The 27524-nt window shown below is 40.3% G+C and overlaps 1 protein-coding gene across 2 annotated transcripts in view; it reads left to right on the top strand.

The window, feature by feature from the left end:
- The window catches only part of LOC133652312 (single-stranded DNA-binding protein 2), a 200662-nt gene extending 177745 nt beyond the window's left edge, over positions 1-22917 (top strand). Inside the window, exons 1-13 of one of the 2 annotated variants that reach the window (XM_062050917.1) lie at positions 4337-4463; positions 4958-5017; positions 5111-5177; positions 5267-5337; positions 5421-5488; positions 6701-6749; positions 6840-6875; positions 16427-16481; positions 18464-18534; positions 18631-18709; positions 18806-18834; positions 18910-19008; positions 21683-22917. In XM_062050917.1, coding sequence (XP_061906901.1) covers positions 4964-5017; positions 5111-5177; positions 5267-5337; positions 5421-5488; positions 6701-6749; positions 6840-6875; positions 16427-16481; positions 18464-18534; positions 18631-18709; positions 18806-18834; positions 18910-19008; positions 21683-21712 — 708 coding nt within the window. In that variant the 5' untranslated portion in view covers positions 4337-4463; positions 4958-4963 and the 3' untranslated portion in view covers positions 21713-22917. Of the gene's footprint in view, positions 1-4336; positions 4464-4957; positions 5018-5110; positions 5178-5266; positions 5338-5420; positions 5489-6700; positions 6750-6839; positions 6876-16426; positions 16482-18463; positions 18535-18630; positions 18710-18805; positions 18835-18909; positions 19009-21682 lie in introns of those variants that run through there. The other variant, XM_062050916.1, reaches the window with a different exon arrangement.
- Positions 22918-27524: the final 4607 nt, after the last annotated feature.

Below are 27524 nucleotides of genomic sequence, written 5' to 3'. Positions count from 1 at the left end.
AGCTGCAGATAGCTGAGCGCCGGCCCCATTCGGCGGAAGCCCAAGCTTTGGCTCTCCCCGTTAGATGAGACATCATAAAAGCAATCTTTGCTCGATCGGAGGAGAAGGCGTGAGGGTTAAATTCAAAATGAATAGAACAGTCTATGATGAATGTCTTGCATTGTCCTGTTTCACCTGAATACTTAGTCGGAGCCGCCAATTTACTTCCTGCTTCGGCGTATGACGTAGGCGGAGCGTGTACGGGAGCCGAAGCGGTAGTTTGAGGAAGTCGCATGACCGTCTCCTGTAGCTGGGAGGTAAGACGGCTCATGTAATCGGCCATCGCCGTCTGAAACTCCTCCTGGTGAGAGAGGCGTGACTCCTGGGCTTGTAGGATCGCTGAAAACTGTCCTTGCTCTGCTGGGTCCATTCTGGCCAGATTGTAATGTCAGGGCTTGGTAAAAGGATTGGACTCAGATGCAGAGTAGGGAACTTGACAGGCTTTTATTTTGGCAGCTTCCTTTCACCTCCAAAGTCAAGGAATACAATACTATAATTAACCAAAAAACTACTCGATGAAAAAGGTTCCAAAAAATAGGAACAACTGAAAATCACTCCGAACGGAGGAAAACACAAAACCAAAGACGAACTAATAATTGGCGCAGTAAATGCTATAAAATGTATAAACAAAAAACGCTCCAACGAGAGGAATAAACAACAGCTATGAACAATTCTACACTATCTTATTTAATAAAGTTTAACAAAAATAGTCACTCAAAAATTGAGGAATTTAACTAATAACTTACCACTTCGGCTGAATAAAGTCAATAACAAAAAATCACTTTGCTGAGGAGGAAAAAGGAAAACTCGAAATAGCCACGAAGGGATTCAAGAACATGGAACATAGACTGGATACAAGGCAAGGCATGGACATGGACGTAGACGCTGGAAAGTACGAATGAACGAAACAATCTGGCACAGAACAAACGGAGGAGTGGGCTTATAAGACACATGAGGGTAATAGGGAACAGGTGGAAACAATCAGGGAACAGGGATGAAATCAGACTTATGACACAAAAAGGAAGGGCAAGTGACCTGAAACGAGAGGAGAGTTACTTTTCAAAATAAAACATGAAAATCACAAGACAGAAAAAAACCAAGACAAGACATCCCTCACCGCGGTGTGACAATATTCAGTTGAATATGCTACAAAGACAACATATTTGATGTTCAAACTGATAAAATGTTTTTTTTTTGCAAATAATCATTAACTTTAGAATTTGATGCCAGCAACACGTGACAAAGAAGTTGGGAAAGGTGACAATAAATACTGATAAAGTTGAGGAATGCTCATCAAACACTTATTTGGAACATCCCACAGGTGAACAGGCAAATTGGGAACAGGTGGGGGCCTTGATTGGGTATAAAAGTAGATTCCATGAAATGCTCAGTCATTCACAAACAAGGATGGGGCGAGGGTCACCACTTTGTCAACAAATGTGTGAGCAAATTGTTGAACAGTTTAAGGAAAACCTTTCTCAACCAGCTATTGCAAGGAATTCAGGGATTTCACCATCTTTGGTCCGTAATATCATCAAAGGGTTCAGAGAATCTGGAAAAATCACTGCATGTAAGCAGCTAAGCCCGTGACCTTCGATCCCTCTGGGTGTACTGCATCAACAAGCGACATCAGTGTGTAAAGGATATCACCACATGGGCTCAGGAACACTTCAGAAACCCACTGTCAGTAACTACAGTTTGTCGCTACATCTGTAAGTGCAAGTTAAAACTCTCCTATTCAAGGCGAAAACCGTTTTTCAACAACACCCAGAAACTTTGTCGGCTTCGCTGGGCCTGAGCTCATCAAAGATGGACTGATACAAAGTGGAAAAGTGTTCTGTGGTTTGACGAGTCCACATTTCAAATTGTTTTTGGAAACTGTGTTGTGTTCTCCGGACCAAAAAGGAAAAGAACCATCTGGATTGTTATAGGCGCAAAATGTGTAAAAGCCAGCATCTGTGATGGTATGGGGGTGTATTAGTGCCCAAGGCATGGGTAACTTACACATCTGTGAAGGTACCATTTATGCTGAAAGGTACATACAGGTTTTGGAGCAACATATGTTGCCATCCAAGCAATGTTACCATGGACACCCCTGCTTATTTCAGCAAGACAATGCCAAGCCACGTGTTACTTCAACGTGGCTTCATAATAAAAGAGTGCGGTACTAGACTGGCCTGCCTGTAGTCCAGACCTGTCTCCCATTGAAAATGTGTGGTGCATTATGAAGCCTAAAATACCACAACGGAGACCCCCGGACTGTTGAACAACTTAAGCTGTTCATCAAGCAAGAATGGGAAAGAATTCCACCTGAGAAGCTTAAAAAATGTGTCTCCTCAGTTCCCAAACGTTTACTGAGTGTTGTTAAAAGGAAAGGCCATGTAACACAGTGGTGAACATGCCCTTTCCCAACTACTTTGGCACGTGATGCAGCCATGAAATTCTAAGTTAATTATTATTTGCAAAAATAATAATGGCGAAGTTGGTAGAGTGGCTGTGCCAGCAATCGGTGTGTTGCTGGTTACTGGGGTTCAATTCCCACCTTCTACCTTCCTAGTCATGTCCGTTGTGTCCTTGGGCAAGACACTTCACCCTTTGCCTCTGATGGCTGCTGGTTAGCGCCTTGCATGGCAGCTCCCGCCATCAGTGTGTGAATGTGTGTGTGAATGGGTGAATGTGGAAATACTGTCAAAGCGCTTGGAGTACCTTGAAGGTAGAAAAGCGCTATACAAGTATAACCCATTTATCATTTATCATTTATTTATGAGTTTGAACATCAAATATGTTGTCTTTGTAGTGCATTCAATTGAATATGGGTTGAAAAGGATTTGCAAATCATTGTATTCCGTTTATATTTACATCTAAAACAATTTCCCAACTCATATGGAAACAGGGTTTGTGTATATATATATATATATATATATATATATATATATATATATATATATATATATATATATATATATATATATATACGTATATATACGTATTTATATATATATATATATATATACACATTTATATATAGATGTATACATTTATATATATATATATATATATATATATATATATATATATATATATATATATATATATATATATATATATATATATATATATATATATATATATATATATATATATATATATACATGTATATATACATTTATATATAGATATATATACATATATATATATATATATATACATATATAGATAGATGTATATAGGATGTAATCTACACAAAGATAATATATTCATATATTTATTTATTTATATATATATATATATATATATATATATATATATATATATATATATATATATATATATATATATATATATATATATATATATATATATATATATATACATACATATATGTATATATTTATATATATATATATATATATATATATATATATATATATATACTGTATATATATATATATATATATATATATATATATATATATATATATATATATATATATATATATATATATATATATATATATATAAATGTAATATGTAATGTAGTATACAATCAGTATACTTGTACAGTATGTATATTGTCACTCATCATTTATCATTTTGTAACCTTTAAAGTACCAGTAGAGTGGAAAAACAAGTTGACTTTGTTTGCTTGATTGTATTGCATTGTATCCATTAAACCATATCCGCAAAGTATGTGAAAATACCGTCAAAAAACATCACAAAATGCCAGAAATTCAGTCGGCCATTATGAATATTCCTCTCCGAATATGTTCGGGAATTTCCGTGGATTCTACTTCACAATAGTAACGCTTATCAGATCAGTCATACTGGAAATACGCAACAGTTTGAAAGAGATGTGCTGTTTATCATTCACATTCCTTATGTAAGACAAGAACAAATTTACTTTTTTATGCATTCGAAATCGTAAATAAATAGTTAACAATTGAGTGAACAGATCGAGGGTCCTCTCATTATACTCTCTAAAAACATCCAGAAAGCGCCAACAATACTCCATTTACATGGCGTGACCTGAAAATTAACCAAATATGAGTGATATTGTTATTATAAGCACCAACGCAGACGGTCTATTTACGCGGCGCATTTATAGCATTGAGCTAATGCTAGCTTACTTTGCTAATGTTGACACACTATAAGCCGACAGCTGCTTCTGCTTGGTCTTAAACTTGCTAAAACTAAATTCTAGATCATAATTCATGGATCTTTCACCTGCTAGTAGACAAATGTGGCTATGGACCGACAGGCTGGTTGACTTTCACATAACCGAGGTGGCGAAAAAGACACAAAAAGACACTTCATGCAGGAAGGTTTTTAAACCCTTTTGTGAGGATTGTGATCGAATCCTCATCTGAATAGAATTATGTGAGCGTTCCATCACTTGGCATCCCAGCGAGAGCGTAAATATTACAGTAAGTGTTTGTTTTATTATTAATTAAAAAGGTTTGTTTGTACGCTGAGCACCTCACAATGCTGCTAATGCTAATGTTTCTATAAAGCTACAACGGGGTAGCAGTCGGCTTTCTAAAACTTGTTAGCTCAAAAATATAAGGTTCTGGATCACAATTTTTCCCGAAGTAATCGTTGTTGGCTCTCACAAAGTCTGCTTGATTAGCATTGTTGTTGATGGGGAAGGGATCTTTAGTTCCTAGTGCGACGCCACACGATCACGTGACTGGCTTCTTCATTATCTCTCAAAATGGCTCAGGAATCTCCATGAGATTTGTACTATTTTGATCATATCTCTTTCGCCGCAAACTTTCATAGTCTTTTGGTGCCAAACCTCAGATATATATGATAATAGCTTCAATATAGAGGCTACTTGTTTTTCCCACTCTGGGGTACTTTGAAATGCTCAGTTACATGAATGACAAAAACAGCTCTATTAATCAAATGCTTGTTGCAGCCTTTTATGTCTCCTCGATACCCTGGAGGACCCAGACCGCCCCTCAGATTACCCAATCAGGTACGAGGAGACACAGTGGCCCCCTGCTGCGGGCAACAAAAAGGTATTTTCCATTTGAGGTAATTCTAGTGACAGAACCTCTTACGACTGCAGGGGCTTGGTGGTGTGCCAGGAAGTCAAGCCATGTTGCCCAGTGGCATGGACCCCACAAGGCAGCAAGGTACTGTGGGCATGGGTGAGTGGATGGATGGATGGATGGATGGATGGATGGATGGATGGATTGCAGGTATGACTGGTACTGTGATGCAGGACATCCAAATATGGGTGGACCAATGCAGCGGATGACGCCGCCACGAGGCATGGTGCCACTCGGGCCCCAGGTGTGTAGGTGTTTATTTCTTACACTAACTACTATATCATTAGTGGTTTTTTTGTGACGTTTTGTGGCATTTCGTCTTTGTAGGGCTATGGAGGAGGGATGAGGCCACCACTGAACGCACTCGTCGGGCCTGGGATGCCCGGTATGAACATGTAAGAACACTAAGGCCTTCAGTTATCACAAGAGTGTGAGTGCTCGTGTACGTGTCTTACGTAGGGCTCCTGTCACACAGTGGCGGGCCGTGCGTTTCCCACCTAGGCCTTCAGTGATGTCCGACTTCAATGATTACCTCACAAAATACCATCTTTTATGTCACCACATAACCATTGCCGGAGAAATACTATACAGAAACACATTTACTGGGCATTGAACCACCTCAACAGTGTACAAAACGGGTTATTTTCTGGCGTATTTAAAAATAAATAAACCCGCATCAGCAATTAAAACGTATCTTATGTGGTACTGTCAACATTAAAAAATTGCAAAAAACATATTAAACGTGACAAAATAAAGAAATAAAATATTTGAACTCACAATTTGTAGGACCCATTTGATGCCGTATAAGCCAGTGGTGCCGCTTGTTGTGTGGCGAGCATTTCCCCATATCATCGCTAAAACAGCTGAGCTAGCTTGTTGGCCGACATCGTCCCACAAGATGTAGTTTATCTTAAAATATCCTACTTGAAAATGGCCTTGCAAATATATTTTGTTTTCTCTAATCATAAAAGATGCAGACGAGGCGTGTTGGCCGAATTCTTAAAGTTTACTCCACAGCATGCTCATCAAAAACCTCCAGCTGCCGGCATGTCTACATTCAACCTAAACGGGGCTACTGCGCATGCTCCTCACTACTGTGGCATGCTGGGTAATGGAGTTCTTATGTTACCTAGCTCATAACATCACAATATATCTGCCTTAGGCCAGCTAGAAGGCCTTACTGACAACAACTAGTGATCTGATTGGTTATCGCAACTGTCTGTCAAATGTATGTCCCCGTTCACCTACAGTGCACGGACGCCCGCATTGTTGTTTCTGAAGGCCTCGGGCAGATTTCGTACCGCATGGCAACATAAGCGAGCTGAATTCTGATTGGATAAAAACTATATAACAGCGCTGGAAAGAGCATAATATGACATGAAGAGAATATTAATAATTTAGATATTTCGGGAAAGTAAATAAAAAATTACTTTTATCTTTAATTATGATCATGATGTCTGGTTATGTTAGGCCAGCAGAAAAGGCCTTGCTGGCCCTGACGGCCCACCACTGCTGGAACATCTCCCTGACTATAAATGAGCATGTTTATGCCAACTCAGCCCAATTAATCCAAAACAATGGCTAAAACTAAAGTGTGTTTGTTCCAGGGGGCCAGGAGGTGGAAGACCCTGGCCAAATCCCCCAAATTCAAACTCAGTAAGTATCATACTAATGACACTCAACCCTATTTTATAAATGTTGCCGCATTTTAACATTGCTTTTACTCATTTGTTGTGTATTTTGCAGACTCCATATTCGTCTGCATCCCCAGGCAGTTATGTGGTGTGTATACTCTACTGCACTTGTTAGGAAAAATGTAGTTGCTTTTACTAGTAACAAGTAATCAAATTAATTGCTTTTATAAACGTTACGACGCAGTTACCGATGCGTTTGATGTAATATGGCACGCTACTTTTGATGTGGTTGTACGTCAACAAAACAGTGTCAGAAGCATGGTAATGTTTTACTAATGAAAGCAACGACCATCACTGCACTAGAATAAACGTGAAATCAAATTGGAAGAGGCAACATCACACAGCAAACAACACACATGTAAATACACACAGGAATTACAGGAATAATGAAGAACAAAGTGACAAGAATGCCACACTCCAATACTCTGTTTGTGGACAAGGAGACTACAGCCATCAAAGCACATTCAATCGCTATTAATTATAGGCTAGCACAATCAGGTTTTCACCTGATTATGCTAGCTCTAATTAATAGATTCAACAGAGCTGACGTCAGTGCTAAGCTAACACAACACAGCTGAGCTAAAATGCTGCTCTGTCGAAGCGCGCTCCTGCTGATGTCCCACGTTACTTGGCAACAAGCACCGCCTCTTAAAGGCACACACACGCACACTCTGCTCTCATGAAACGTCTCTCAACTGCATACGCCAGATATTTTAATTCCTTTTTTATTTTTAAGTAACGCATTTATTACTTTTCCTAGTCATATAATTACATTTATTACTGAGTAATTCTGTGACTAGTTCAAATACTTCAGTGGGAAAGTAACAAGTATTTATAATTACTTTTTAAAAGTAATTTGCTGAACAATGTTCATTACTAAAATACAAAAAAAATGCTCTTTTGTATGTTTCCCCCTCAGTAACACTGTGTCAGGAAGACAGTACTATCTAGTTACAACAAAAATGCACATAAATAACAATAGTAACACAATATAAAAACTTATATACTGTAACTACATATTTAAATACATGAAAACAAAAATTATGCTACTAATATTAACAATTTGCTTCTTATGCAGACTGAGTATAGCATAATGATTGACCAATTGATTGTTACCACCATGGCCTGCAGGCCACAATATTCTGGTCGATACAACACAGGCGTGGAAACAGGAGTTCAGAACATTCAGAAACAAGAGTCTCCCATCCCATTACGTTAATCTCCCAAAAATGTTGCCATGATCCTGCAATGTAGACAGTTTAAAAGTGATTTTAGTAAGTCTTACTAGCAACATGCAGTTGTGTGTGTGTGTGTGTCTAGCTTTAATGCTAATGGCGGAGCTCTCGGCTTTATTTTAAGATGTGTAGCGAAAAGGGATGGGTATCGAAACTTTCCTCCATAATGAAAAATGCACGGTAACTGTAACCACACCGGAAAAAGAAGAAGCTATTTGTGTTTCATTTCGGTGCTAAATGAATGCAAACTCAGCCACCTGCAACAACTTTATTGCCCTCATAACACTGCTAGCCAACAACAACAACAACACCGCACATTATGCACCAAAAATGGTTGCATTCACAAAACCCTGAAATTATGAGCATCAATATTGCAAAAGTCGCTTTTTGCACATTCTCTATGTTCTGTACGGCTGCAATAATAATTTATTTTGTATTATTGTTACTATATTACTTTGTTATCTTTTATTTACATAAACTAAGCATTTCAGTTATTTTTTAAAATTTAATGTCACAAAATTACATAAGAATGGAAATATATACCGTAATTTCCGGACTATAAGCCGCACATGACTATAAGCCGCACCAGCTAAATTTAGGGGAAAATACAGATTGCTCCATATATAAGCCGCACCCAACTATAAGCCGCAGGGTTTTGATGTGTAATTACCGTAGTATATAGGGGTTCCTGCTACCACGGAGGGGATTGTCGGGACAGAGATGACTGTTTGGGAACGCAAAGCGTCCCATTTATTAACAATAAATCTTTCAATCATTCAATCAAACTTTCACATCTTTGACATGGCGAACAGCATTCGTGCAGAGTACAAATAATACAACGGTGCAAAGTAATACAAAGTGCTCGCCTGTACGTTATCAAAATAACCAGCCTACCGGTATATGAAAAGTCAGTCTTTAATCATTGTGTCATCGTCTTCCTCCTGCGTACTAAAACCACCGAAATCCTCTTCGTCGGTGTCGGAGAAGAACAGGCCGTAAATAAGCCGCACCCTTGTATAAGCCGCAGGGACCAGAACGAGGGGAAAAAGTAGCGGCTTATAGTCCGGAAATTACGGTAAACATTTTTTAGATACATGTTCAGGCAATGTTTAAGCATCAGCACCATTTTTAAGTACTGGTTTGTTCCCAGTATCAGACTTTTTTTGTGTGTGTGTTTACGTCGGCATCTAGTATGTAAATGGAGTGTTGTTGGCGGTTTTTGGATGTTTTTTAGAGGGCTTTATAGGTGAAATAGGTGAATCTCTATTGGCCGCATTATTAGCCGCCTTTTGCTAGCAGTTTTTTTACTATCTAGACCAGGGGTCGGCAACCTTTACCACTCAAAGAGCCATTTTGACCAGTTTCACAAATTAAAGAAAACAATGGGAGCCACCAAACTCTTTTGAAATTTAAAATGAAAAAACAGTGCATACAAAGTTTTATTTTGCTTTGTGCTATGTATAAACCAAGGGTTTCAAACACGCAGACCGCATCTTAATATGAAAATGTAATGTTAGTGCGGACCACAAGTTTTATATGAATGGCACTTGACAGCGTCATACTTGCCAACCCTCCCGATTTTACCGGGAGATCCCCGAAATTTAAGTCCACTTTTCTCTCGAATATCTGCTGATTTTCACCCAAACAACAATAATAGCACCCTCTACAGTCAACATTATCAACGTGCCAGTCCAGGTACATGTATGCAGCTTCTGCTTGCACACATATGTGACAGCAAGGCATACTTGGTCCACAGCCATACAGGTTACACTGACGGTGGAAATATAAACAACTTTAAAACTCTTACTAATATGCGCCACACTGTGAACCCACACCAAACAAGAATGACAAACACATTTCGGGAGAACATCCGCACTGTAACACAACATAAACACAACAGAACAAATACCCAGAATCCCATGCATCCCTAACTCTTCCGGGGTACATTATACACCCCCGCTACCACCAAACCCCGCCCACCTCAACCGACGCACGGAGGGAGGATGGGGGGTTGATGTGTGGGGGGCAGAGTTGATGGGGGCGGGGTTTGGTGGTAGCGGGGGGTGTATAATGTAACCCGGAAGAGTTAGGGATGCATGGGATTCTGGGTATTTGTTCTGTTGTGTTTATGTTGTGTTACAGTGTGGATGTTCTCCCGAAATGTGTTTGTCATTCTTGTTTGGTGTGGGTTCACAGTGTGGAGTACATTAGTAAGAGTGTTAAAGGTGTTTATTTCGCCACCGTCAGTGTCACCTGTATGGCTGTGGAACAAGTATGCCTGGCTGTCACATATGTGTGTAACTAGAAGCGGCATACAACATGTACCTGGACTGGCACGTTGATACTGTTGGCTGTAGAGGGCGCAAAATGCTGTGTCATCACAGTATCCCCTTATTATAGTCATGGTGTAAATCGTAGAATAATTGCCTCGGGAGATTACAGGGAAAGTCACTGAAATCCGGAAGTCTCCTGGTCAAATCGGGAGGGAGGCAAGTATGCAATTGAGCCGCATCAGAGTGGTCAAAGAGCCGCGGGTTGCCGACCCCTGATCTAGACTGCACATAAATGGGAAACACTAATGCAGGGGTGTCAAAGTCAAATGGACGGAGGGCCAAATAAAAAATTTAGCTACAAGCCGAGGGCCGGACTGTTCGAATGTTCATTGAAAAATTTTTAAATGACGCATATAGTCTAGTGAACCTAATTGAACCTACTGAAAACCTAACAAATATATTCCAATATGATCAGATAAATAAAGCAATATTTTCTTATGGCTCTGTCAGTAATCTTTAATTTTCAACAGACACAAAAGACAAATTTCCTTTATATAAAAATCCCCATAACATGAACATTAAATGAAAGAAACCGGTATTCAAGGCACCATCAGTAGCCTATATTTTCTATTTTAGCAAAAGTGGGCTAAATTTACTTCAAAGAAAAAAACAATAATAGCAATTTTCTATCATCCACTCAACTGAAATATTTTTAAAATATAATTAAATTGAAATACAATAAAATAAAGTGCAAAAATCTATAAATCAAAAACAACACTTTGTTTAAGGAGAAGTAACATGCAGTGAAAACAAATATTAAACTTTAACTTTTAAACTTGAATTGAGTAAAAACTCTAAATATGTGATTGCACAGTAATGTTCACATTAAACCCCCCTCCTCCCTCCGTGGGAGGGAGGCGAGTTGGGTGCCCGAAACCCCCCGCTGGTTTCGGCCCGCCCCTTGGCGCGCGTGGCACGGCGGGCTCCGCGACCCGACGGCTGGCCCTCGTGGCTTGACGGCGGGCGCGTCCCGACGGGCCGCGCGTAGGGGTCAAACGCAGAAGTCTCAGGGCCTCGTGGGGAGGGGGTGGCCTGCGGGTTTCGGCCCGCTTGACCCCCCCGCTCCGCTTGGCGCGCGTGGCACATGACGGGTTCCGCCACCGACGCTCGGGCTGCAGCCCGACGGTGGTGCGGGCCCGGCGGTGACGCGCGGTTTGGGGAAACAAAGCAGAAGTCTCAGGGCCTCGGGGCCGGGTTTCGGCCCGCCCCCTTGGCGCGCGTGGCACGGCGGGCTCCGCGACTGACGGCCGGGCTGCAGCTCTTCGGCCGGCAGGCGCGTCCCGGCGGGCCGCTCGCCCCCTTTCGGAACCTTGGACCGGCATCCGCTTGGTGCGTGTAAAAGATCTGCGGTCTAAAAAAAAAAAAAAAAAAAAAAAAAAAAAAAAAAAAAGATCTGCGGTCTGCGGGCCGGTTCTAATAATAAATCAAGATCATCCCAAGGGCCGTAAAAAACCTTCTCGCGGGCCGGATATGGCCCGCGGGCCTTGACTCTGACATATGTGCACTAATGTGTTCTTGAGTCACATAAACATAGACCTGTCAACTGTCCCATCTTTGCTAGGGAATCCATTTTTGGTCCTTCTTTCCTGGCATCTTCCCGGTACTGTTTTTTTCCTCCAGTACTGCCAGTGTTGCTGCAATCGTGTCTTCTTTACTCAAGTCGGGGCGACACTTAGGAGTGGGCTTGTAAAAGGACGGATGTTATGTGAGTCAATCAAAAAACAACGCAAGGGAGATGGAAGGACATGAAGATTGATTGATTGATTGATTGATTGATTGATTGATTGATTGATTGATTGATTGATTGATTGAAGAGGACGAGAAAATCATCTCTGGCAAAAATCCAACATTTATGTGATTTAAAAATGGGACCCATAACCTCCCTGCTTGGCACTCAGCAACAAAGGGTTGGAGTTGGGGGTTAAATCACCAAAATGATTCCCGGGCGCGGTGCCGCTGCTGCCCACTGCTCCCCAGGGGGATGGGTCAAATGCAGAGGACAAATTTCACCACATCTAGTGTGTGTGTGACAATCAATGGTACTTTTATCTTTAATCTTAATCTTAACAAATAGGAGACGACGTAGTATCTTTTCATTAATGGGATTTGAGAGTGTAGTGCAGTGTTACCACTCGTAGTACACTGGCTCTATCTAGTGGTTTGCCAAAGAAGTCTGTAAATACGTATCTTGTTGATGATGTTTTTGCATTAGGTCTACTACGCTACTGTGTTTTAATGTTGATCGTTATGGTGGTACTTGAAGAGCCAAGTGTTTTCTGAGGTGGTACTTGGTGAAAAAAATTTGAGAACCATGATTATAAGGACATTGCTTAGAGTGCCGTCTAGTCCTTGAATCGTTATTATTCTTTTTTAACGGTGATTTGTGATGAAATGTACCATATTTTGAAACGCAAATGTTGACAGGTATATTTATGTGGATTGAGAATGATGGGCAAAATTCTCAACAAAAGTACCAAATTGGTATTAGTATTGGATAAACAGGGGTTCTTAACCTGTTTGAATAGAACGCTTAATTGTCATCAAACATGAGAGCATGACAAAATTACAGAAAAAAAACAAAAACTCACCATCTGACAAATAAATCTGACCACAATTCACTTAGGGAGTATGAAGTACTGAGACCATCCACACAATCACATTCATTCAGCAACACATACAACACCGACTAAACTGCACCAATACAGAGAGCCACTAGCCGCAGCGTCTGTACATGACGCCATCTTGGTAAAAAAAACACTGAATTAGTAATCTTGCTCTTAAATGTATTCATATTGAATAATTATATTTAACCGACTCACAGTTTAACAGGATACACCTTTGTTAAATGATATGAAACCATCACAATGGTTTCATATCATCACAATGGTTTCACACATTTCATATCATATCAAAATCACAAAAATTATTATCAAGGCTGAGGTCAGGATGAAATAAATTCTAACTAAATTAATATTAAAGGAGCCATATGTAATAATGTGGCCAGAAATGGTACTGCAATCACGGTCAAAATTCCGTAGTCCCCTCCCCATCTCTCTGACCGAATCCAGATCGATCGACCGGGCTACTCCATTTTACACAGAAACTAGGTTATATTCAGGAAGAACAACGCCATGCCTGCGTACAATGTCACAACAAATGGCAATCATATGGTTATTGTCAGTACTATCAGAAAACAAAGACTAAAACAAACTACAACCAACACTAGCAATGGTTACACTGGTGGAAATAAGTAGAGCATGCTTAGCAGCCTAATGTACGCCCAAAACTAAAGAGGAGACATTTGACCAGGGTATGCCTGTAGGCTACTGTTTAAAAGGTTTCAGAGTGCCATATAACTTGGTACATGTAGTCCGCAGTATGCAAACACGAATGAGGAATTATTTTATCATGTAATTTGGCTGTCTCCATACGTTTCACATTGTCATTACAGCCGTGCTAATGTTGTAACCCATTTCCTCAGCATATCAGCATATTGAGAAGGAAATAGGCACTGACACTACACATATCCACAATATACACTATATTGCCAAAAGTATTTGGCCACCCATCCAAATGATCAGAATCAGGTGTCCTAATCACTTGGCCGGGCCACAGGTGTATAAAATCAAGCACTTAGGCATGGAAACTGTTTCTACAAACATTTGTGAAAGAATGGGTCGCTCTCATGAGCTCAGTGATTTCCAGCGTGGAACTGTCATAGGATGCCACCTGTGCAACAAATCCAGTCTTGAAATGTCCTCGCTCCTAAATATTCCAAAGTCAAATGTTGGTTTTATTATAAGAAAATGGAAGAGTTTGGGAACAACAGCAACTCAGCCACGAAGTGGTAGGCCGCGTAAACTGACAGAGAGAGGTCAGCGGATGCTGAAGCGCATAGTGCAAAGAGGTCGCTGACTTTCTGCACAGTCAGTTGCTACAGAGGTCCAAACTTCATGTGACCTTCCAATTAGCCCACGTACAGTATGCAGAGAGCTTCATGGAATGGGTTTCCATGGCCGAGCAGCTGAATCTAAGCCGTACATCACCAAGTCCAATGCAAAGCGTTGGATGCAGTGGTGTAAAGCACGTCACTACTGGACTCTAGAGCAGTAGAGACGCGTTCTCTGGAGTGATGAATCACACTTTTCCATCTGGCAATCTGATGGACGAGTCTGGGTTTGGAGGTTGCCAGGAGAACGGTACATTTCGGACTGCATTGCGCCGAGTGTGAAATTTGGTGGAGGAGGAATTATGGTGTGGGGTTGTTTTTCAGGAATTGGGTTTGGCCCCTTAGTTCCAGTGAATGGAACTTTGAATGCTCCAGGATACCAAAACATTTTGGACAATTCCATGCTCCCAACCTTGTGGGAACAGTTTGGAGCGGGCCCCTTCCTCCTTCAACATGACTGTGCACCAGTGCACAAAGCGAGATCCATAAAGACATGGATGACAGAGTCTGGTGTTGATGAACTTGACTGGCCTGCACAGAGTCCCGACCTGAACCCGATAGAACACCTTTGGGATGAATTAGAATGGACACTGAGAGCCAGGCCTTCTCCACCAACATCAGTGTGTGACCTCACCAATGCGCTTTTGGAATAATGGTCAAAAATTCCTATAAACACACTCCACAACCTTGTGGACAGCCTTCCCAGAGGAGTTGAAGCTGCAATAGCTGCGAAAGGTGGACTGACATCATATTGAACCCTATGGGTTAGGAATGGGCTGACACTTTAAGTTCATATGTGAGTGGCCAAATACTTTTGGCAATATAGTGTATTTTGCCCTATCAGTTGGATGACACATCGACATACAGGCTAACGGGCATATATTTCCCCCGTTAGCCTGTATGTTTATGTGTCATTAACCGGGCTAGCATGCTAATCATTGCACTAGGAGCGAAGCACCATCACACTAAGCATTCGTTGCACGAACATACTAGCTTTGTTAAACAAGATCGTAGACTTACATACCAAAGATCATAGTTTACATACCAAATGTCAATTTCCATTTATTACAAATAGTAAGAAAACGTAAATGCCTGACTTACCTATCAAGGAGGAAATTAGCAAGTTTGGCGTCAGATGAAAAAATCTTCTCCGGCCTTCAATCATCTCCATCTTTCAAAGGCATCCCCGATACAAATCCTTGTTTGTTCCTGGCTTTGTCATGAATAAGTTGAGAATCGTAACAAGGCCTTTTAGATTTACTAAGGTCTGACATGTTTAGTAACTTTACCAGTGGCAGTAGCTAGACAAAAGGGGTGGTGCGTAACCAGCAACCTGGATGTGACACACTCACAGACTTTCTAATTGGTCAAAAGGTAGAGGGCGGGGCATCGAAATGAAAACCAACACAATATTTTGGGGCTGTAAATCTAATTTTGAAATGAGCGTATCCCAGCTGAACTACTGTTATCAGTTATAGAGGTATTGGAAAATAACATGATTTATTAATGTCTTTTCGCATATCACGGTCATTTAATGATGACTTGACATGAAATTTCTACATATGGCACCTTAAAATAATGATACTATATACGTTTTTTAGATAAACTGTCAATAAAATTTAAATGTAAATAAAATATACGGCTTCATCACTTTAGTCATAATCTTTGCACTTAAGAAACTTCTCTCTGACTTTAGCTCCATGCTTCTTCAGTTTGTTGGCTCTGGTTTGATATTGTCATTACTGCCACAAGTAGTGGAAAAGTGTATGACAACCGAGCGCCGCTCTCTAGGGGGCTGGATTAAACGACACCTATTCCTAGTGGCAAAGCCTTCTGTCCTCATCTAGCTAAGGGTGGGTCACAGTCTCGAGTCTATGAACAGGGACATGTTTCTGTCGCGACGTCAGAGTTTTAAAAGTGAACGTTTGAGTGCTTTTTCTATCACGAGAGGAGCAAATAATGGAGGGAGCTGATGGATTTTTTCCCAAATTTGCTACTCATAAACAGTCTCCAGAGACATGTTATAATAGTAAGGGATAAATAGATAGAGTAGATTAAGAGAGTTTAGTTATCTCTTGTGCAGACTATGATGTAGTGACTCTGATGGAACTTGAATTTTCAGGGACCTCCAGGAGGAGGGGGGCCGCCTGGGACCCCGATAATGCCAAGTCCAGCAGGTAAGATATGCAAGCGTATGGTAACGTGTATCTACTAGAGTTGTACGGTATACCGGTACTAGTATAGTATCGTGGTACTAATGAATCAAAAACGGTACTATACTCTGTTTAAAAAGTACCCGTTCCCCCCCTTTTTTAAACGGGCATGACGGCGTGTCGTCGTCACGTCGTGACATTGCTGGTTTTATGAGCAGAGGAGCATGTTCGGCAGCACACAATCACAGAGTACTTACAAGCAGAGACAGTGTGTAGACAGAAAAGGGAGATCGGACGCATTTTGGCCTAAAAACTAACGATAAAGGTGAAGATATAACACTGAAACGCCCACAGGAAGAGGTGCTTTTTGACATGGCTAGCTAGCTAGCAGCTAACGTCCATCTGCAATCGGCCGTGTTTTAGCTACTTGTAAATCACTAATCCTCGCCTCCATGGCGACAAATAAAATACGTTTCTTACAAGTATCATCCCTGCAGGACGAGGAATAGCTAAACATGCTTCACTACACATCGTAGGAGGATACAATAGCTCACCGGCGTCACAATGTAAACAAAAGCCATGGGTGGATCTACACCTATCATCCACTGTAATGATATCAAGTACAAGAGCGTATCTAGTTGATACAACTGTGATTACATCGATATTTTTTATCGTCACAAAATATTTTTTCCTTTTTAAAAAAAAAGCCATAATATATTCATAAACTCAAGAACTACGTCTCTGGACACATGATAATGTATAATCAATGTATGACTTAAATTAAATTATGACTAATGTATTATCCTGTAACTACTTGGTATCGGATTGATACCCAAATTTGTAGTATCTTCCAAAACTAATCTAAAGTACCGTATTTTTCGGAGTATAAGTCGCACCGGCCGAAAATGCATAATAAAGAAGGAAAAAAACATATATAAAAATGTATTTGATAAAACCCAACACCAAGAATAGACATTTGAAAGGCAATTTAAAATACATAAAGAATAGTGAACAACAGGCTGAATAAGTGTACGTTATATGATGCATAAATAACCAACCGAGAACGTGCCTAGTATGTTAACGTAACATATTATGGTAAGAGTCATTCAAATAACTATAACATATAGAACATGCTATACGTTTACCAAAAAATCTGTCACTCCTAATCGCTAAATCCCATGAAATCTTATACGTCTAGTCTCTTACGTGAATGAGCTAAATAATATTATTTGATATTTTGCGGTAATGTGTTAGTAATTTCACACATAAGTCGCTCCTGAGTATAAGTCGCACCCCCGGCCAAACTATGAAAAAAAACTGCGATTTATAGTCCGAAAAATACGGTATCCAAACAACAGAAGAATAAGTGATTATTATATTTTAACAGAAGTGTAGATAGAACATGTTGAAACAGAAAATGTTAAAAGAGAAAGTAAGCAGATATTAACAGTAAATGAACAAGTGGATTAAAAATCAATTTTTTACAGCTTGTCCTTTATAATTTTGACAAAATAGAATAATAAATGACACAATATGTTACTGCATGCATCAGCAGACAAATTAGGAGCCTTTGTTTGTTTACTTACTAATAAACGGTATAGCTCGGTTAGTAGAGTGGCCGTGCCAGCAACTTGAGGGTTCCAGGTTCGATCCCCCCTTCCACAATCCTAGTCACTGCCGTTGTGTCCTTGGGCAAGACACTTTACCCACCTGCCCCCAGTGCCACCCACACTGGTTTAAATGTAACTTAGATATTGGGTTTCACTATGTAAAAGCGCTATATAAATATAATTCACTTCACTTATTTAAAAACAAAATTGCAATAATAAATATATGTTTAATGTACCCTAAGATGTTGTGTTATAATAAAGCCAATTGCAATTTTTTAGTGGTGCCCTTTATTTAGCAATTGGTACCAGTACCGTTACCAAAATATTGGTATCGAGACAACCCTGGTATCTACAGTATTCCATGCTTCTATCAACTGTGTGCAATTTTCCCACCAGATTCCACCAACTCTGGTGACAACATGTACACCATGATCAACACAGTCCCTCCAGGTGGCAGTCGACCCAATGTATGACTTGTGCCAGTGGTGTCAGTGTATACTTTAATTGATATGTATTTATCAGGTTTATAACACTATAATCAGATTCTGTTTGTCTGTCCTCAGTTCCCAATGGGTGCAGGAGGTGACGGCCCATTAGGGGGAATGGCTGGAATGGAGCCCCATCATATGAATGGATCATTAGGTACAATAATAAACTGCCTTTGTGTCTTTTTCTTTGACGTCCTTTGTCAGATCATTAAAGTGATGTTAATGAGTTTTATGCGTGTGCTTCTTTCAGGGTCTGGTGATATGGACAGTCTCCCAAAGGTACGATGAATATATCCCCGGGGTTATATAACCCGACAAGTGCTTCTTATAAGACGTCTTGTTGTGTCGATGCAGAACTCCCCAGGCAATCTGAGTATGAGTAACCAGCCCGGAACCCCCAGAGAGGACGGAGAGATGGGTGGGAACTTCCTCAACCCTTTCCAGAGTGATAGTGTGAGTGTTGCCATAGGATTTGGGCTTTTATTTAAGTGACAATGGTGCATAGCGGCTGTTGCCGTGATCCAAGCATGCAGAGAAGGCAAGCAACGTGCAGGCAGGAAGTTGTTTAGCCACATACCGGCAATAGTTAATTGTAAGGTACTAGAGATTGTCATAGTCGTGTGCCTAATTCCAACTCTGCATGTTTTATGTACATTTTTAACCTCAAAACATTCAAAAAAATGTATTTTTTTAAACAGTATGTCATAGATATTTCTTCTGATTGCTTTCAAACTTTAACCCAATAGATAAGACATATGGAGGATGCTAAATATCGAAGCGTTTATAGCATCAGACAAGAGTTGTGTTGCAATCGCATGACCCAAAGGCACTTTATTTAAGGCTGTTTATTTACCTGCATCAGTTAAAGTTAAAGTTAGGTTAAAGTACCACTGATAGTCACACACACACTAGGTGTGGTGAAATTACCCTCTGCATTTGAGCCATCCCCTTGCTCCACACCCTGGGAGGTGAGGGGAGCAGTGAGCAGCAGCAGTGACCGCGCTCGGGAATCATTTTGGTGATTTAACCCCCAATTCCAACCCTTGATGCTGAGTGCCAAGCAGGGAGGTAATGGGTCCCGACCTACAGATCTCAACGCGGACACTCTAACCACAAGACCACTAAGCAGGCTCAAGGTGCAGATTTTGGCTATTTTGAAAGGTTTAGAGGCAAATATAAAAGCGATCATGAAACATTTTTTTTTTTAAATGGAGTGAATTTTTACACTCTCATAAAATATTTAGTAAAAATATTTATCATCACCAAGAGGTTACTGCTACCTCACTTCGTTTGACACTTACGGTATTTAGAGAAGAAAAGATTGGAGGCACATCATGTCTTCACATCTGAGGGGTCCACAAATAAAGCATTAATCCGTGAAAGACAAAGTTGGACTTATCAGTAAGTAACGTATTTGATTGACATAATTTTCTTTTAGTTTCTGTTATGAAAATCGAGAAAGAAAATACGATGGATTGGACCAACAATCACAATAGTTATTACTAGGACGTTAGTTTATTTGCACAACCAGGTCTTTGTAATTATATTTAGATTAAAAAAAAATCCCACAAAAGAACAAAAAACTAATGCTATCTTTAGTCCTTTCTTCTTCACGTTTAGTTCTGCTCTTAAACACTAGTAATATAGTAGAGAATAAAGTCGATTGCATCACAGAAAGTTTAAAATGTTCAAACAAACATTTTACAAAGTGATCTCTGCAGACACGAGCATGGTTCCGATTCTATTCTACAAGCAGGAAGGTAATGTGTCCCATTTTTTATAGTCTTTGGTATGACTCGGCTTGAACTCACGACCTATCGATCTCAAGGCGGACACTCTAACCACAAGACCACTGAGCAGGCTCAATGTGCAGATTCTGGCTATTTTGAAAGGTTTAGAGGCAGATATAAAAGCGATCATGAAAAAAATATTTAAAAAATGGAGTGGATTTTTACACTCTTATAAAATATTTAAAAAAGTATTTAAACTATTTATCATAACCAAGAGGTTACTGCTACCTCACTTAGTTTGACACTTACGGTATTTAGAGAAGAAAAGATGGGAGGCACATCATGTCTTCACATCTGAGGGGTCCACAAATTAAGCATTAATCCTTGAAAGACAAATTTGGACTTATCAGTAAGTAACGTATTTGATTGACATAAAGATCGTGATCGTGACGCTAATGAGAAAAATGATAAGTTAGTTTGAATCTTTGCTAGTGATATCAATATTCAGTATGTGCTGTTGCCATTCAACTAAGGTATTAATATTATTTCTTGTGGCTAACAAATATCACCAAAGACACTATAATGTGGTAATCCGTGTCAAAATAAAGCACTTGGCTTCCCTGCGCAACAACAACTACGCTTTTAGTTTCTGTTATGAAAATTGAGAAAGAAAATACGATGGATTGGACCAACAGTCACAATAGTTATTACTAGGATTTAACATGACATTAGTTTATTTGCACAACCAGGTCTTTGTAATTCTATTTAGGTAAATATTTAGAACAAAAAACTACTGCGATCTTTAGTCCTTTCTCCACGTTTAGTTCTGCTCTCAAACACTAGTAATATAGTAGAGAATAAAGTCGATTGCATCACAGAAAGTTTTAAATGTTCAAACAAACATTTTACAAAGTGATCTCTGCAGACACGAGCCCGGTCCGATTCTATTCCACAAGATGATAAAAGTGATATTTTTAAGAGCCATTTCGTTTCCCTGACTCTCTTACCTGTATGAACCACTTCTTTCAGGACTCTCTGAAAGTTATTTTGTATTTCCTATTTGATCGACTGGAACACCCAACAACAGAACAGCAATACAACATTGTCTGATCAAACTCGACACTCACTCTCATTTGTTTAATGCTTCGCTCAAGCTGCTTGACTGTCGTGTCAATTAAGCCGCGAAGAAGAAAAGCAGACGTGGTTTCTCATTGTATCCCATTGGGTTGAGTTTTTTCTTACCCTGATGTGGGATCTGCGCCGAGGATGTCGTTGTGGCTTGTGCAGCCCTTTGAGACACTTGCGATTAAGGGCTATATGAATAAACTTTGATTGATTGATTGATGACGTGACGTCATATGCAACCCTCCGACACTGTGAATCTCTTTCCTTTCCAGTATTCTCCAAACATGACCATGAGCGTGTGAAGCACCGTGTTCATCTGCTGGCGCCAAGGAACATGTGACTTCCTCATCATCCTCGCCCTCAACCACCCCAGTCCGGACAGCGACTCAAGCCTTCGGCCCAACATCATCCCACGTCGCCCCTGTTCTTTGTGTCTCTACTAAATTCTTGGCCATCGTCAGCAGTTCTCTTTCTGCGACTATGCGACTGTACAAAAGGAACCCATCGAACACGTGGAGGAAAAACTGACCTTTCATGACCCAGTTAACACACAGACGGCCAGAATTCTATTTATTATAAAGTTTAAAGACTCTCTGGTTGGGCAGGATGGTTATCTTCACTTTACTGTAACTTGTTGTCAACATGGCCTTGTTTTTATAACTTCTTCTGTCAAATATTTCCCATAGGAGAATGACGGAGACCTTACAATAACATGTTATGTAATGTCCTTCAGGTATCATTAAGGACTTTTCTACATCTGTGCTCTCCGCAAACATCCAGTTTTTCATTTCTGATTCTACATTTTGGCAAAAACAGAGGCTAAAGTCGAGGCCAATGTTGACATGGCGGTGTAACAAAGCTTCAAATATATTTGCAAAGATGGAACTTTGAACCTAGGTAATTTGATTTGGGTGAATTCTGTTTGAAGAGGCCCTTATCGCCAGTCTAAACTTTGAGACCAAATATTCAGTGCTCACTACACGTCGCACTTTTTAGTTAGAAAATCCCAGGTAAAAAGTAGTGTCAACTAACCATCCGATCGAACTGTGACGTCGGTGTGAAATAAAGGAGTGTTGGTACAAAAAGGCGATGTTTTATTTATGGTGTACAAAAAGGTCCAGGTGCCTGTGATTATTCTCTCTCCGCCCTCCTAACTGCAAAGTGTACAGCCCCCAAATGTAGCTCCCTGTCTTGTACGTGTATTTGATATTACAATTCATATTATTTAAGGACAGTTGCTATTGTGAACGGGAGGGAGGTATGGACTGATGACGTTGACTCAACACAGATACAGTAGCTTTTGTTTGTGGTTCTTTTTGTAAGGTTGAAGCCATAAGTGGGACGACAGGAGGACGCGGTTGTAAATCGGACCGTGTTTGGTGGCAGTTTGTCCAACTCCCATTTGTGATGTGTTCATTTTCTCTTTTTTTATATTCAGTTTTTGTAAATATACGGAGAAGTATTTCGATGTTTTTGAATATGCCGGTATAAAGCTTCTCTTCCCTCATTCACAGTCTTCTTTTGTCCTTTGTGCGTCTTTTCTTCCTCGATTGAGTGCAGGGCCGGCCCGTGGCATAGGCCGTATACGCAAATGCTAAGGGCGCCGTCCATCAGGGGGCGCCACGCCAGTGCCACAAATGTTGGAGAAGAAAAAAAAGAAAAAAAAAAAGTTGGTACTATTATTTCTAAATACAAAAAACAACCCCAAGTTAATTAAAATGCAAAGTAAAGCCTTTTTAATAGAAATATTATTTGTTACAACATTACGCCCCCCTCCCCCCGCACGCTGCGCCCCCTCCCTTCCCGTATCATGACTCTTTTTGGACGTCACCACATCTAGAAATCAACACAAGATGTCAAAACGACCAAAACTGTCAGGTGCCCAGGGAAGAAAAAATAGAAAAGAAGAGGAGGAGAAACGAGAAAAAGACAGAGGTAGCAGGGAGGTAACGTTAGCCTACATTAAATTATTTGTCTGTTACAGAATGTGATAGTAACCTGGGTTTTTAGCATTAAGCTAATGTTACATGATTCGGCAATTGCTAATCAATAAATAGCTAGTTCTGTTTAAACGTCGGGTTAATATTGTGGAGGGGGCTAAGTTGTTATGGAAAATAATAATGTAACGTTAGGTAATTACAGTACTCCCACCTTACATTCCTCAGGGACATTTGTATTAGATCTTTTAAGCAGGTGTTTTTTGTTTACATTGTTATTGCCTTCTGGTTAGCTAATGTTTGACCTGCAGGTAATAGTCACTTTTCCACCCCTTTATATATATATTAGGTATAGTTGTAAGCCTAGTTGTTAAAGTGCACATCATTAATGTTAATTAAGCAATATCACATGAGAGGGAATGCGGTTTTTTAATTTGAGCACTGCTGTGATTCGGTTAAAGATAATCATAACATAACATTCTCATATAATATGTTAATTTGCTTTCTTTAAGTAAAAAAAAAAGGTCAAAGACAAAGCTATTCAGTTTCTTGTGAGTATATACACTTCACTGCCGATGTGGGGGGGCGCCACCTAAAATCTTGCCTAGGGCGCCAGATTGGTTAGGTCCAGGCCTGATTGAGTGGATTGTTGTTGAGCAGCTCCAAGGATCGGGCCGCTTGGGATGGTTAACATCATTTATTTAACAATGTTCACATGAAGAAGTTGGTCTCAAAAAACACAGACCAGGTTTATATTTGCCAGAATACACACTGGTGAGTGTGCATATTGTTTCATGTTAGCATGTTTTATACAAGTATTTTAGGTAACTTTGTACATTTAAACCTAAAAATCATGGATTGTCATCTTACAAGTATGCTAATTGCATGGTAACGTCTTATGATTACATATTTAGCTAATTTCGTATGTTTAAACTTAATAATCATGGATTTCGATACCTGCTGCCATCTTGTAAGCAAGCTAACTGTTCCCTAGTCTAGTCACTAGTGTGCCGCGGGATACAGTCTGGTGTGCCGTGGGAGATTATCTAATTTCACCTATTTGGGTTAAAAACTATTTTTGCAAACCAGTAATTATAGTCTGCAAATTATGTTTTGTTGTGGAGTGTCGGTGCTGTCTAGAGCTCGGCAGAGTAACCGTGTAGTACTCTTCCATATCAGTAGGTGGCAGCAGGTAGCTAATTGCTTTGTAGATGTCGGAAACAGCGGGAGGAAGTGTGAAGGTAAGAACGTGTCTAATGCTTAAAACAAAAATAAACAAAAGGTGAGTGCCCCTAAGAAAAGGCATTGAAGCTTAGGGAAGGCTATGCTGAACGAAACTAAAACTGAACTGGCTACAAAGTAAACAAAAACAGAATGCTGGACGACAGCAAAGACTTACTGTGGAGCAAAGACGGCGTCCACAAAGTACATCCGAACATGATATGACAATCAACAATGTCCACACAAAGAAGGATAAAAAACAACTGAAATTATTCTTGATTGCTAAAACAAAGTAGATGCGGGAAATAATCGCTCAAAGGAAGACAAGAAACTGCTACAGGAAAATACCAAAAAAAAAAACAGAAAAAGTCACCAAAATAGGAGCGCAAGACAAGAACTAAAACACTACACACAGGAAAACAGCAAACAAAACAAAATAAGTCACGGCGTGATGTGACAGGTCGTGACAGTAGACCTACTTTGAGACAAGAACTATAGTGATGCATGGTGGGTTATGGTTTAAAGTCATATCCAACAATTGCGACAACGACTTTTTACTGTCAACTGAGTTTCGTTTCTTAATGCTTTCTGCTGGTGGTGTGCCTTCGGATTTTTTCAATGCAAAAAAAGTGCCTAAGCTCAAAAAAGGTTGAAAAACACTGACCTAGTCCATCTATCTATCCATCTTTCGCTTATCTGAGGTTGTGTCGCGGGGGCAGCAGCCTAAGCAGAGAAGCTGAGACTTCCCTCTCCCCAGCTACTTAGTCCAGCTCGCCCCGGGGAATCTTGAGGCCTTTCCACGCCATAGTCTCTCCAACCTGTCCTGGGTCTTCCCTGTGGCCTCCTATCTGTCGGACGTTCCCTAAACACCTCCCCAGGGAGGTGTTTGGTGGGGCATTCTGACCATATGCCCAAACCGCCTCATCTGGTGCCTCTCTATGTGTGTTCCCTAGTTATCATGCTAATTTTAGCCTGTTATTATGCAGAAATAAACAAAATCATTTTATAGCTAATTTTCACTTATTTTTAAATTAACTTTGGTGTTCAATAATTAAGATAGCAGGCCCATCAACATTTTCTTGGGAATTTTCCAGTTTCAGTTTATACTGTAGCAAGTCCAAGACTTGGCAACTGGGTCCTGGACTTCCAGTCCAAAAGACTCCGCTACAGTCTCCTTTTCTCGGTACAGGCTTTCACCAGGAAAGTGTGCAAAGCCTCCTTTTCTTTACAATACTGACTATTTACCTACATCAGTACAGATTTTGGCTATTTTGAAAGATTTAGAGGCAAATATTTATTTATTTAGAGAAGAAAAGATTGGAGGCACATAATGTCTTTACATCTGATGGGTCCACAAATTAAGCATTAATCCGGGGCCTGGACTTCCAGCCCAAAAGTCTCAGAACCCACAACACTGGCTCCTCTTCTCGGTACAGGCTCTCACCAGGAAAGTGTGCAGAGCCTCCTTCTCTTCACACTACTGACTCGTGCTGACGTGTTATAGGGGGAAAGGTGATGACAATTCTAAGGGCCCACAGCCCACTAGGACCCACACTTCGCCACACACAAGCAATGAATGGTGTAGAGGGGCCCACACCAAAATTATTTCAGGGGGCCCAGAATTCCTAGCAACTGTCCTGCTACTGACCTATGACTGCACTGCTAAACACCCCAGCGGTCATTTTAAGAAACTTGCAGATGACACAACAGTTGGGACGCATCAAAGACAACCACGAGTCCGAGTACAAAGAGGAGGTAGAACATCTGGTGGATTGGTGTAAAAGCAACAACCTTTGCATTAATGTAAAAAAAAAACAGAGTAGGTGGTGGTGGACTTCAGGAATGTCAGACATCCAAATCCCCCCCGCCCCTGGGAAATGTGAAAACGGTCTCCAACTTCAGGTATCTTGGGGTTCATCTATTCTGGGACATGGTTGCTGAAGAAGGAACACCAGTGTCTACACTTCCTCAGGAAGCTGTGTCATGCTGGACTAGGGCGCTCCATTCTTAGAAGATGTATGGTGGAGAGCACCCTCAGCACCGTGTGGCACAGCAGCTGCACGGCTGAAGAGAGGAAGGCACCGCAGAGGGTGGTGAAAGCTGTTTAGAAAGTTGTGGGGAGTCCCTCTTCCCACCACCACTGACATCTTCATCAGCAGATGCAGCAGGAAGGCTCTCTGCATCACCAAGGACCCCACCCACCCTAGACACCCTCTCTGAGACCCCCTCCACTCAGACAGGAGGCTGCGGCACATCCGTAGTAGGACCACCAAGACTGAAGAACAGCTTCTTTCTGAAAGCCGTTAAGACTGCTGAAATTCGATGGTGCTCTGTAGCAACTCTCAGGGCAATCGATCGCAACTGGAATGTTCAGTTTGTCTTAGATGTTTTGCCTCTCATCCAAGTAGGCTTCATCAGTTCCTGTTCATAAATTTGGATTGGTCAGATCTAGTGTTTGATTTAGATTGGTCAGATCTAGTCTTTGATTTGGATTGGTCAGATCTAGTCTTTGATTTGGATTGGTCAGATCTAGTCTTTGATTTAGATTGGTCAGATCTAGTCTTTGATTTGGATTGGTAAGATTTAGTCTTTGATTTGAAATGGTCAGATCTAATCTTTGTTTAGATTGGTCATATCTAGTCTTTGATTTGGATTGGTAAAATGTAGTCTTTGATTTAGATTGGTCAAAACTAGTCTTTGATTTGGATTGGTCAGATCTAGTCTTTTATTTGGATTGGTCAGATCTAGTCTTTGATTTGGATTGGTAAGATTTAGTCTTGGGATTTGCATTGGTCAGATCTAGTCTTTGATTTAGATTGGTTGGTCAGATCTAGTCTTTGATTTAGATTGGTCAGATCTAGTCTTTGATTTGGATTGGTAAGATTTAGTCTTTGATTTGAAATGGTCAGATCTAATCTTTGTTTAGATTGGTCATATCTAGTCTTTGATTTGGATT

The sequence above is a fragment of the Entelurus aequoreus genome, linkage group LG06, assembly GCF_033978785.1.
Source record: "Entelurus aequoreus isolate RoL-2023_Sb linkage group LG06, RoL_Eaeq_v1.1, whole genome shotgun sequence".
NCBI lineage: Eukaryota > Metazoa > Chordata > Actinopteri > Syngnathiformes > Syngnathidae > Entelurus > Entelurus aequoreus.
Note: the sequence above shows the minus strand (reverse complement) of the source record. Positions and strands in the feature narration are given on the sequence as shown.